The 14,017-nt window shown below is 37.0% G+C and overlaps 1 protein-coding gene across 3 annotated transcripts in view; it reads left to right on the forward strand.

Moving 5' to 3' along the window:
* Positions 1-12,493, forward strand: part of LOC5566411 (sensory neuron membrane protein 1) — a 62,001-nt gene extending 49,508 nt beyond the window's left edge. For all 3 annotated transcript variants that reach the window (XM_021851521.1, XM_021851520.1, XM_021851522.1), the window contains one exon: positions 11,427-12,493. In XM_021851521.1, the coding sequence (XP_021707213.1) occupies positions 11,427-11,757 (331 nt within the window). In that variant the 3' untranslated portion in view covers positions 11,758-12,493. The remainder of the gene's footprint in view (positions 1-11,426) is intronic.
* Positions 12,494-14,017: the final 1,524 nt, after the last annotated feature.

The raw sequence follows: 14,017 nt of genomic DNA on the forward strand, positions 1-14,017 counted from the left end.
GTAAACAATTGCAGCCAAGTTAAACGTCCGTGTTGAAAATTAACACGGTTCAAGAAATTTCCACCAGCTACTAGTGTTAAAACTACGGAAATCGTAAGGTAATAGTGTTTTGATGTCTCGTTAGCAATTTGGGAGTGAACTTATTGAGGTAAGTGAAATATTTTGAGAAATAATGTGGACTTCCAGAAATGTGTTTGTATATGTGAGGAAGCCATTTTAACTGCCATGACAAAGATTCCTTCCTACTTGTCCTTAAGAAATAATTCGTTAGATGCATTTCGCATACAAATATTTTCCGCGTTACCTTTTAGCGATTTTTTGTACATAGATACTAACGCAAGTGACGAGTAGCGAATCAAGGTATGCATGTAACCCATTGTTTGCTGCCGCGCGGGAGATAATTGACAGTTTCGTTTCCATTGATCCCCGCACAGCCGAAGGCCAACACGTCGGCTACTCACAGAGTGAGTGTGACCTACACGGTAAAAAATCAGCACGTTCGATTGAATAGATTGATCACTTGACTCAATTCAAAACAACAATCACCATGATTTGAAGGGTTTCAACTTTGGATTTGCTCTACTGTCTCTAGAACTAGACTCTGAAGTGAAAAGTCGTTGATTTTGAACATCATGTCTTTTGTATGAAAGCAATCATTGACAGCTCGTTGTAGAAACTGATTGAGATCAACTCAACCCCTTTCAACAGATGCGAGTTGGTGTCGAGGTAAGACACTAGACTTGCACTCCGAAGATTAGTGGTTCAAATCTGGTTCAGGCGGAAATGTTTATTTTAACTTTTTTTTTATTTCAAATCAAAACATGCAACGTTTAATTCAAGTGCTGTTACCTTGATTTTGTCAAGATTTAACAGTAGTGCGAAACCAAGTGCAGAACTATTGATAGTATGGTGCTTATTTTTTACCGTGTACACAGAATTTTCACTCAGTCAGCCAGTTCTGCATTGGTTGCCTCATTCTGTGTAGTTTGAACACATGCGCTGCGAAGAGCTGGCTTAGCGTGAATGTCGATTGATGTATTGGTGGTCATTTCGATGTTCTTATGGTCTTATCCACTGGTGTACTAAATTGACTCGGTCGAAGAATTTTGACACTAGAGCGGGTCCAGATCACGTGGGGATCATACGGGAGCGTGCCCCGCTCAAGTGTCACAATTCTCAGACCGAGTGAATTTAGTACACCGGTGGATTAGACCATGGACTTATCCACGGTCTTCTTTTATCCTCCACTTTCTTTTTCTTTTCTGTTCTAAATGCGGGCTAATGACATCCGGACCAACATCCGGACAACAAATGTTCACCGGATGAACATGAAGTGGATGAATGCATAACGAAATCGTTCATTTTTTGTAAACAAGGCCGCAGTAAAAGGTTTTCTTCCCGGTGGAAGAAGCAGTGCGACGTTATTGTAAATTAGTTCATACCAGCATGCAAATATTAAAGTGGGTATGGTCTTATCCACTGGTGTACTAAACCAGCTCGGTCGAAGAATTTTGACACTAGAGCGGGTCCAGATCACGTGGCGACCATACGGGAGCGTGCCCCGCTCAAGTGTCACAATTCTCAGACCGAGCAAATTTAGTACACCGGTGGATTAGACCATCACTCAATGAGAATACATACTAAGGTGTGGAAGAAGAAGTAACGGCTATGTATTAGTAAAGAGAAAAAACGTAAACAAAAATAACTACGTCATTAATTTACACGGCTTCTTATGGAACCTCGCTCGATTGTAGTTGTGAAATATTTTCGTAATCGTAATCTTCTCGTAATAGTTATCGAAAAATGCATATATTCAAAAATGCATTTTGAAATATTGGCTGTTGAAAATGGAAAATTTGACATTTTCAGCCAACGTGCATGCAAGTTTGTGAGCTTGTAAGGCAATTTATTTGCTTAATATATCACAGAATTCAAACTTTATGTGTATAACGATACTTATCAGCGAAGTTCATATTACTATCTCAAAAGTTATAGAAAATTATTGTATTTTACCATATAAGAGAAACGAAGAGTTTTGTATAGAGACTACAGGCATGTTGAAAAAATTGATTTAATCAAAATTTTATCGAGCAACTTCAATATAATTATATCTGAAATGAAACTTGAAGTTATATTTTGCATGCTTGCTGGACTAGATCACAAAAAAGTTTGATGAATTATATCTTTAATTTCATGGAAACATAAATTAAACCAGTGTTTTTTACAAAAAAAAAAAAAAATATGACGTGCTGGGACATATTTGAGAACGGCATTAGATTCAGCTACCCCAAATCTACTAGAGACACATAATTTAATGTTTGAGACACGCAAAAATGTCATTTTGGTTACGCTGTGTAACAGTCTCAATTTTCAACGAAAGACTAGTTGGTTTTTGATTTAATGTTCGAAAATATTTAATTAATGTTGGGAAATATTATTAGAACTTTAAACGATTTGTCTAGAATGACCTGCACATGGATTTTTGCTTAAATTTATAAAGTTTTTTGTTTCGAATCCTAGCAAAAAACGAAGACAAAAGATTTTTTTTGAGAAACATAAACAAATTACTTATAAAAAATAAATACCGTACACATTTACTGGTCTAAATTATAATACAGTAATACCTCGATATAACGTAACCTCTTTATAACGTAACTCGATATAACGTAACTTTTTTTGACTCCCTTTTATTCTTCCATTTTTTATTAAATCATGAATTATAAAGTACAATAAACATTCTTCAAGATTCAAACACCAACCAGTACTAAATCAGAGAAATGTAAGCATACACTATCACTGAATACAGTGATGAATCGATATCGAGTGAAATATAAACTCAATATTAAAACCAACTTTTTGTCATTGCTACATTTGTTTACATCATTCTTCTTTATTTTTGTTGCATTTACGCTCCAACTGGAACCAAGCCTGCAACTCATTTCAATTTTCTATGTAAACTTTGATTACACAGCGGAACAAAAATGACATTTTTGCGTGTCTCAAGGATAAAATTATGTGTCTCTTCTCTAGTATATTTGGAGTTGCTTTATCTGATGCCGTTCTCAGAAATGTTCCAGTACGTCACAATTTTTAGCTACAGGTCGCCAAAATTTTGTAAAATACTGTTTTCATTGATGTTTACATGAAATTTTAAGTATAATTTATCAAACTTTTCAGTAATCTAAACCACCAAGAATGCGAAATATGTTTTGAACATTCATTTCAGATATAATTATGTTTAAATTGCACGATTAAATTTATATTAAATCGATTTTTTTTTTTTTTCAATATGCTTGCAGTCAGCATACAAAATATTTTGTTTCTCTTATATAGCATAATAATAGTTATTTATACAATAAGTAGCAAAATGATGATTTTTTCAGCACGAGTCGTACATTTATCCGACGAGGCTTGCCGAGTTGGATAAATACGACGAGTGCTGAAAAAATCGAGTTTTGCAACGAGTTGCATACAACATTTTTTGCAATTACAAAACATGTCGTTTCAGTTGGATTATTTATTTCTTGGAGCACAATCAAAATTTAAAAGAGAATCCACATGGACAGTCATGCGTAGCAGCAACTCGGTATTTTCAATCTAGGCGGTGATGCAGTAGTATCAATGATCATAAACATGAATGTCACATTTTTTTTCACTTCACTCAAACTCAAATGGATCTTGATTGTTAATTCGTGAACGGACCAGGTAAAACGCCGCTTGCAGTATTCGTTTGTGTTGTAGGTACAGTTATTTACCTTGCGTCAAACTTCCTACCCAAACCGTGTGGGAACACGGTTGTTTTGATCTGGCTCACCAACCGCCTCTACGTTCACTGGACGAACCGATTCCGTGTCGGTATGGCTCACCAACGGATACGCATCACCCAATGGATATAAAATCGTAGTCTTGTAGACAAAGTAATTGAGAACCACATAGTAATTCGATGAATTGCGTATGAAGAGCCACCGATAACTAATTTACTGCCACCAAAATAGTACTAAAAAGTGCTACTTTTCAGCACCGTTTTGAGTGCTGGAAAGTAGCACTTTTCAGCACTGTTTGTTTTGCAAGGAAAAGTAGGCCGTTATGCTATCCATACTATTCATGAAAAGTAGGCTCATATAATGAGGAATTGCAAAAAATACTTTTCTAAACTGTCAAAAAATGACTTTTGAGCATCGAAAGTATTAAGAACTTTGTTTGTAATAATTGTTATACATATGAAGTTTGAATTATGTTGCAAAATAAGCGAATAAATTGCCACACAAGCTGTCAAACTTGTCAAACGTTGACTGAAATAGTCAAATTTTGCACTTTCCACAGTCGATATCTCAAAAACTAGACGTACTATGATATTTTTGAAAACGGCAATGGATTCCCTTAATTGAGTAAATAGCGATATTTTGGTGCTTGAGACAAAAACGTGTTCCGCAGTGTAATTATTGATTTAGACTTTGCATTCAAAAAGACTAGATTAAATTCGGATTGGACTTGTGTGTTGACGGGCCACGCTGCCATATCCAATCTATTAAGCGTATATTTGATAATATTTGTTTCTAAAAATGTCTTAACAAATATTTAACTAATGCTTTAGGAGTTCCTACAGATATTCTTTAAATGATTTCTAAGAAAAATGATGTTTCTTCTGGAATTTCGTCACGGGTTCTAACTAGAATCATTCCGAGGATGCGTTCAGAGATTTCTCCAATAGTTTCTCCATGGACTCATCTTAAACCCTTCTGATAGTCATGTATCAAACTTGAAACATTTTCTAATAATTCCAATAGGGATCCCCAAAAATTTCACTACTACCTAACCCCTCCTGATTTTCATGTTTAAACGGGCTGAAAGTCTCGTTAATAAAGCTAATAATAAAAAACTCATGTATAAATACGTTCCAGGGATTCTACCAGATGTTTTTTTTTAAAGATTTCAGTGATTCCTTCAAGAGTTCTTAGTGACATTTGATCAGTATTGACTGTACGGATTCCCGTCTTAATGATTCCTTGAGGAATTTCATCAGAATAATCTCCTTGAATTTTGTGGTAACCGACACTTGCGGAACATAATTTTGCAAGAAATTGCAAAATTAAACTAAAGGTGTTCGTTCACCCCAAAAGCCGTTCACAAACTGAAAATTCCAAACGGATCGATCGTCATGCCATCCGCGCACCACCTTCCAATTATTCGTCCTTTCTCACTCACTCTTTCATTCAAGCATCCTCTTTCTTTCAGTCGATAAAGTATCCTCTATAATGATGCTTAATGGTATGTGTGGTTGAGCTTTAAATTTAACGCTTTATTCATCCTCACTTCATCAACACAACCAAAGGCTATCATCGGGCTCGCATAGTATTCAAACGTAAGCCGAAACGAACATGAGCTTTCGTTAGCTGTCAGGAGAAAAGCTCGCGTTCGTGTGCGTGCTCAGTTTGCCGTGTAAAGGTACACTGAACGAATTGTTCTTCATATTTTTATTACGCACATACTATACACCACAATCGCTCCCTTCTCTACTCTTAAAATACTCAACTGTTTTTTTATTACCATAAAAACCATAATGTAAAAACTCATAAAACGCTTTTGATTTCTTTTTGTTCAAAGTTGCTTGAACAAGATTTACACATAATAACAAGAAATAAATCATTTTCAAAGCACAAGACAAGTTAGCTTGTGCTTAATCACGCTATCATTTATTGTACATTTCTAAACCAAATCTTATCAATGTAACTATATGTTCAAGTGTTTAATTTCAGCTTAACAAAATCTTTTTGCCGTTTGGATAAAGCTCATAAAATAAAAAAATCTATATCCATTACAATCAAATTCCCATAAATAATATCCACAACAAATAAAAGTTCGATCGAAATCCAATCAAAATTCAATAAAAGTCCAGTCCAAAGCCAATCCGATGTAATTCTAATTCAAATTTAATCCAGTTCAAATTCAGTCCAAATCCAATCAGAGTCCAAATCCAATCCAAATCCAATCCAAAATCCTATCCAAATCCAATCCAAATCCAATCCAATCCAAATTGAATCCAAATCCAAATCCAATCCAAATCCAATCCAAATCCAATCCAAATCCAATCCAAATCCAATCCAAATCCAATCCAAATCCAATCCAAATCCAATCCAAATCCAATCCAAATCCAATCCAAATCCAATCCAAATCCAATCCAAATCCAATCCAAATCCAATCCAAATCCAATCCAAATCCAATCCAAATCCGATCCAAATCCAATCCAAATCCAATCCAAATCCAATCCAAATCCAATCCAAATCCAATCCAAATCCAATCCAAATCCAATCCAAATCCAATCCAAATCCAATCCAAATCCAATCCAAATCCAATCCAAATCCAATCCAAATCCAATCCAAATCCAATCCAAATCCAATCCAAATCCAATCCAAATCCAATCCAATCCAAATCCAATCCAAATCCAATCCAAATCCAATCCAAATCCAATCCAAATCCAATCCAAATCCAATCCAAATCCAATCCAAATCCAATCCAAATCCAATCCAAATCCAATCCAAATCCAATCCAAATCCAATCCAAATCCAATCCAAATCCAATCCAAATCCAATCCAATCCAAATCCAATCCAAATCCAATCCAAATCCAATCCAAATCCAATCCAAATCCAATCCAAATCCAATCCAAATCCAATCCAAATCCAATCCAAATCCAATCCAAATCCAATCCAAATCCAATCCAAATCCAATCCAAATCCAATCCAAATCCAATCCAAATCCAATCCAAATCCAATCCAAATCCAATCCAAATCCAATCCAAATCCAATCCAAATCCAATCCAAATCCAATCCAAATCCAATCCAATCCAATCCAATCCAAATCCAATCCAAATCCAATCCAAATCCAATCCAAATCCAATCCAAATCCAATCCAAATCCAATCCAATCCAATCCAAATCCAATCCAAATCCAATCCAAATCCAATCCAAATCCAATCCAAATCCAATCCAAATCCAAATCCAATCCAAATCCAATCCAATCCAAATACAATCAAATTCAATCCAAATCCAATACAAATCCAATCCAAATCCAATCCAATCCAAATCCAAATCCAATCCAAATCCAAATCTAATCCAAACCAAATTCAATATAATCAAAATCCAATCCAAATTTAATTCAAATCTAAATCCATTCCAAATCCAATCAAAATCCAATCGAATCCAAATCCAAATCCAATCCAAATCCAATCAAAATTTGATTCGAATCAATTCTTATCAAATGCAAGTCTGAATTTAGTCAAAATATAAAATGATTTCAAACATTCCTACACCAAAGCTTACCTGGGCTTCGTGGCCGTGCGGTTAGTGTTACCAAGCATTTAGCCGCATCGTGTCAAGAAGTGTGTGTTCGATTCCCGCTTCAGTCCGAAAACTTTTCGTCTGGAACGTTTTCCGATTGTGCCACTAGGCGTTGCATACTAGTCCGTTGTCTAGTGTGGTGCTTCCTTCAAAGGACATGACCGTCCACTGGAAGCATTAACGTAACGTGTAAATATTAATAATTATCTCTTTTCCAAATTTTATTCAGATTCCATTTCAATCCCTATTTTTATCAAAATAATATCACATTTCTCATATCACAATTTAAATATTTTGTTTTGTCAGCTTTGTTGTTACAAAATAAACGGAACAAAACGTCACTCCATGTAGCCAAATCAAAGCCAATCCAATTCCGATCTAATTATAGTTAGATGCAAACAACTCCCATCCAAATTCAATCCATTATCCAATGAAACACAATCTAATCAAGATAATTGATATCTTAATTCTGTACAAATAAAAACTAGTTCAACTCATTCCAAATTTAGTCCAAACCGTGATTTGCATTCTGATTCAAATCAAATTCCATTGCAATTCATTTATCTCTTTGATTCTTTTAGAAAGGTTTTCATACCATTCATTCATTTGTCCGGATACTTCGCTTCACCTAGTACAATGTGGAAGCCTAACGCTTCGAAAACGGACTACAGAGACCTGTCGCTCTGGAAAACTTGGAGAACTGTCGCTCCATTTAATTTTTCTCTTGAAGACCTGTCGCTTCAAAACAGAGACCTGTCGCTCTGCAAAATTTAACTTGGAGACCTGTCGCTCCATTAAATTTACATTCAAAGACCTGTCGCTTCGAAAACAAATCACAGAGACCTGTCGCTCTGGAAAACATGGAGATCTGTAACTCCATTCAATTTTCACTCGAAGACCTGTCGCTTCGAAACAGAGACCTGTCGCTCTGGAAAATTTAGCGTGGAGACCTGTCGCTCCATTAAATCTCTATTCGAAGACCTGTCGCTTCGAAATTGAACCCCAGAGACCTATCGCTCTGGAAACATTTACGAGGGGACTCTTGCCCCAAAATCCATCCGAAGATTGTTATTGTTCATCATAACTCACCTACCGATATGCGCCATTGTGGTAACCGACACTTGCGGAACATAATTTTGCAAGAAATTGCAAAATTAAACTAAAGGTGTTCGTTCACCCCAAAAGCCGTTCACAAACTGAAAATTCCAAACGGATCGATCGTCATGCCATCCGCGCACCACCTTCCAATTATTCGTCCTTTCTCACTCACTCTTTCATTCAAGCATCCTCTTTCATTCAGTCGATAAAGTATCCTCTATAATGATGCTTAATGGTATGTGTGGTTGAGCTTTAAATTTAACGCTTTATTCATCCTCACTTCATCAACACAACCAAAGGCTATCATCGGGCTCGCATAGTATTCAAACGTAAGCCGAAACGAACATGAGCTTTCGTTAGCTGTCAGGAGAAAAGCTCGCGTTCGTGTGCGTGCTCAGTTTGCCGTGTAAAGGTACACTGAACGAATTGTTCTTCATATTTTTATTACGCACATACTATACACCACAAATTTCACCAGTAAATGGTTCACATATTCCTCCAGGAATTTCTCTAGAATATGTCCAAGGAATTGTGGATTCTAGGAATTTTAAATTCAAGGATTATGAATTTCTCCAATAGTTTTTCTTTTAATATATCAATAAAATCTACTGTGTCTTTGATCAAGAATTTCACCAACTAAATTCTTCAACTATGAATTCTTCAAAACATTCCGCCTACGAAACTTTTTTTTATCTCCGGAGTCTAGAGATTCATAAATTATTCCAGAAATTTTTCATTTATTGTCCCAGCGGACATTTTAAAGGACAATCCAATAATATTATTGGAATGCTTTAGAAGTTACTCCGAAAAATCGTCTAAAAACCTAAAAAACAATCTTTTCGAAATAACTCCAGCAATTTCAGTATGGTTTTCTGCAGATTTTTTTCAAATATTTATACAAGAACCATTCCATGTACCACTTAAGTTTTTTCAAGAATTCTATTTGGAACGAAATCCTTCATTGATTCTATCAGGAATTTCTGAAGAAAGATCTCTTTTTTTAGTGGGTTCTGTAAGTAATTTTTAAAGTATCAGTCTAGGAATTTTTCTACGTATTTTTTATTTAAAAATATATTCAGGAATTTGTCTAAGAACTGATCATGTTCTCCAGATCCCCAACAAAATTCAAATTTTCAATAGTTTATTGTCAATAATCAATAGTTTTCTCCATTCGAGAAAATTTTTGTTAACATTTCCGACCGATTGGTGGGAAAATATTGAAAATCTATCGATAAATGACTGAGTTATTAGCGTTCAAAATCTTACATAATTTCGTGACGGTCGCAAAATTTTAGATTTTCAATTGACACCCAGTATATTGCCGTAAGACGTAGTTAGCAACAGCAACAAAAATAAAGCATATTTTTTTTTTTTTTTCAAGGCACTCCGTGCTTGTGGCCACTACTGTGCCGGAATCAGTTTTATCTGTATCTTCCTTACCGATACAGTTCTATTTTTAGCTAATCTATATTTACATTTGCTTTCACTCTCTTCTGCTCTTTTGCTCTCACATCGAGCAGGTAGGAGAGTGCTCTGCTGTTGGTCCAATCGATTTCCATAAGCCATAATCAATTGCTCTTGCGGTGGTTCGTTTTGCCGTGTTCCTGAGTCGTTTGAGGCTAGCTGCCTGCGAAGTGGGTCAGTTTGTCTCAGTCACCATCTGATACTGACGGAGGATGGATGTGCTCCCCTAAGCACGGTCCTCCGTGCGGCGTCTTCTGGTGGCTGGACGGGTTATTTTTTGGAGGGGCTGGGAATTGAATCCATGACCTTCCGCTTATGAAGCGAAAGCGTTACCTCAAGGCTACGGACCCCCCTAAAAATAAAGCATAAACAACAAAACTTTCGGTCCTTGGAGGCCTAATAAAGTGCTGTAAACATGATGCTTTTAAGGCAAATGAGCGCACGAGAATCAGCCATAAGATATTATGCACAGTAATCTCTCCATAATTCGATAATGAAGGGACCATCGAGTTAGGGAGATATGAAATACTAAAATACTAAAATGAATACTAAAACAGTGCAAATATGCGATTCAAGGGACCATTGAAATAGAACACCAAATTTTACTATGGTTCTCTAACTAGATATTGAGATACGGAGGTCGAGTAAGGGAGAGTTGACTGTACCTAAGAGCACACTTCAACCTTCGAGCTGACAAAGAAATTGTGAAGAATTATTAACGCGTTGAATTCTCGAAAACATTTTCATCTGAATACGAGCAACCGCTTATGCAACATATGGCGAATCGATCTATGGCGCTGATCAAGGAGTTTATGGAACTGACCTATGATCTCGCTAATATGCTTCATACGCTGTACATCATGCAAAGATTGAACCCACAAGGCATGTGCTGACTTACGAAGCATCCCTTGGCCTTTCTGTGGGTTTGGTGTAAACTTTGATGGTGAAAATCATAGTGTCCGAGCATAGGGGACACATTTCAGTGCACACCATTTTTGGTACATAATGTAATCCATCATAAAAATGAACTGTAAAGGTTTATTTTTGCTCTTATGTGAGTTTTTACTTAAAATAATGTGATTTTTTTTATATTGTACAAAAATTAACGGTAATACTAACGTAGATTTTGAAATATTACCAAAAACCAAAAAGTGTCCGGGCATAGAGGACTTCCCCCTATCTCTAGTAAAAAGAAATTCATCTCAAATGTTTCTTCATTCTACGAGAAAAGTTAACTATGTTTGACCATAGCTTCATGAAAGCTCAAAGGCTTCTAAATCTCTAAGTGATTTTGTGGATTGTTTTATATCCTGCAAATAAAGAATTCAATAATATGTTAATGTTGAGGTACCAAATCATGAAATCATAGTATTCTGCTTGAGATAGGTAGACATAACAGATTGGTTGACGAAGTGAAAAAAACATATAGTTTTGAAATTATTTCAACAAGAATATTTAGAAAACTGTTGACCAAAATCTCGCAAATCAATTTGAAGTTTTTCTAACAGTTAAGTAATTATTTTCTTCTAGTGGCCTCCGGTTCAACACTGCCGTCAAGTGGTTGACCATCATCATCGGAACTATCGGAACCATCGTGGGTGGGTTCATGCACTACAAACGGACGACCAAGATGGTTAACGTCACTCCGGTACAATCCGTCAACGGAAGCAGCGCCAAAGGCAAGGGAGCTGGCATGACAGTGGTTGGCCATCAACCGGATAGCAAAGGTGGGTCCGTGACGGCACCGGTCATACCGAGTGCTAAGGATCTGCTGCAGAACAGTCGAAACTTGCCGACAGTTATCGAGGGACTGGACAAACCGCAGAAAGTTACGGTCACTGAAATGCAGGAGCGGTATTGAAGAGGCGATTTCAGAAGTCGTTATGAAAAAGCTTCTACTGTAACAACGACCATTTTTATTAATTGGTGCACTATGTATTATAACGTTTATATCAATTTCATGGATATTCGTGGAAAATTAGAATGTATTTTTAAATTAAATGTAACTCAGAAACAGTTTTGATGAAAATCGATATTAGCAAAAGTAGAAACCACATCCCGATAGGCAGTTGGCTGGAAATTAGCTTACCATTCAAAGAGATTTAACAATTGGAGAACACTTGCATCCGGTAGGATTTTCACTGGTTCTGTACATTATTTCTTTTGCTAGATACAGTGACCCAATTTCATATGCGTACAGGGCTCTGTTTTCAGATCAATTCGTAAAAAAAAAATCTTTAGATGATATATCGAGTTTTGAATACTTCATCAATAATAAAGGTCATAGCTATGGTGCCCTGTAGAAATATGAATTTGAGTCACTGTTCAAATATACATGTTTGATTTGCTGTAGAAACGAAAAATCAGAAGCAACAAAATGCCGGCTGGGTTTTCTGCCCCTGATGGCCGTACAGAGAAATACATATATAATCAGATTAGTGCACAGAACTCGAGCATACATGAGACCACGGTGCAGTGCAAAAACCGAAATCAATGTTGTTGTTGTGTAACAATCGGTGTGTAACATGACTCGATGTAATACAGATGTTATATTCGTTTTTTGTTTTGTTTTTGGTAATAAAAGTTGGTAGACGGGAGCAGTCGAGTGACCTTATTTCCACCAGAGCACAGATGCGCCGCCAAAGGGATTGCACCATTGCGGTGGATGAACAGATTGCGGAGAATAATGGGTAAGTTTAAAGCTAATTATCGTTAGCTTAGTGCTGGCTGAGCTAATTACAACGGTGAAGCGTGGTCATTGGCGTTGGAGTGGAAATGTAAAAACTCATCCGGTTTTTACAGCCGGCTGCGAATCGGTTATTAACTGAGAACTGCACACGATGAATGCATACATTTCGGCGTAGGGTTGTATGTTCGTTATACCAGTTGTCATGTGAGTTGAGAGATAAGTTGTTGAAATGGTCTTATCCACTGGTGTACTAAACCAGCTCGGTCGAAGAATTTTGACACTAGAGCGGGTCCAGATCATGTGGCGACCATACGGGAGCGTGCCCCGCTCAAGTGTCACAATTCTCAGACCGAGCAAATTTAGTACACCGGTGGATTAGACCATGAAGCCATCAACGATCAACTGCTTTCGAATTAATCGTTTTAATGTAGTAGTAGGGGGACTGGGGGTAGTTTGCCCACGTTAAGTAAAACAGCGATTTTAGATGTGAAAAACATTATTTCATGCTCTTTTTGATAATGGTCGGTTAAACAAACATGTTTTTTTTTCAAACAGTAGAGACAGGTAGGGAGCTGGATCCTATTCTAGGCATTTTTGATTCATTTCGGCAGTGGGGTTTTATGAAAGCTACAGAGCTCATATTTGGCCACAATGTGCGTCGTACTAAAGCGCTTCTTATTGCAAAGTTTCTGACAATTCGGCCGAGAAAAACCCCCCATGCCAAAGTGAATCATGGAAGTGCCCAAGTAGCTCTGCACCCTATCCATTTTAGCGTTTCTGGGGTTTATAAATTAATTAAAAAAAGAATCCTTGCTTAAGGGGGCAGGATCCGTCATTGATTTCGGAATTTTCAAAAGCAGTTTTTTTGTTCAAAATCAAGAAAATTTACAGGAAACTGTGTTCACTGTAAATTTTCTTGCTTTTGTAGTTTCGATGATGACGATGATTACGATGACGGAGCGTTGATCGTTAACAGCATATGTATTGTTTTGCGGGGTGAAACGCCCCGATTCAGTTCGGCGTTAGCAATGCTGTAAACGTACGCACACAATCATGCTTGTTTATAGGTTGCATACATCCGGGCGTTTGTTCAGATGTTATTGTCCAATAAGGCGGCATCCACAAATAACGTAACGATCTAGGGGGAGGGGGAAGTAGGCTAAAGCCAATGAGAATATATACCGAGGTGTGGAAAAGACATTTAGTGTGCGTGACATCCGTGTACGGTGCAAAATGTTTCACAACTACAAGCGACTCAACTCCCATAAGAAACCGTGTAAATTAGTGACGTATAGACCTGTGCGCCGAAATATTTTTAATCAGCGGCGGCGTGAGAGCATTTTTATACCGGCGGCGGCGGCGTGCATCGGCGTGGAGAAAATTGGACATCAAAATGTTTGAGTTTGTCTTCTTTTTTCCAGCGTTACGTTCC

Source organism: Aedes aegypti, chromosome 3, assembly GCF_002204515.2.
Source record: "Aedes aegypti strain LVP_AGWG chromosome 3, AaegL5.0 Primary Assembly, whole genome shotgun sequence".
Lineage (NCBI taxonomy): Eukaryota > Metazoa > Arthropoda > Insecta > Diptera > Culicidae > Aedes > Aedes aegypti.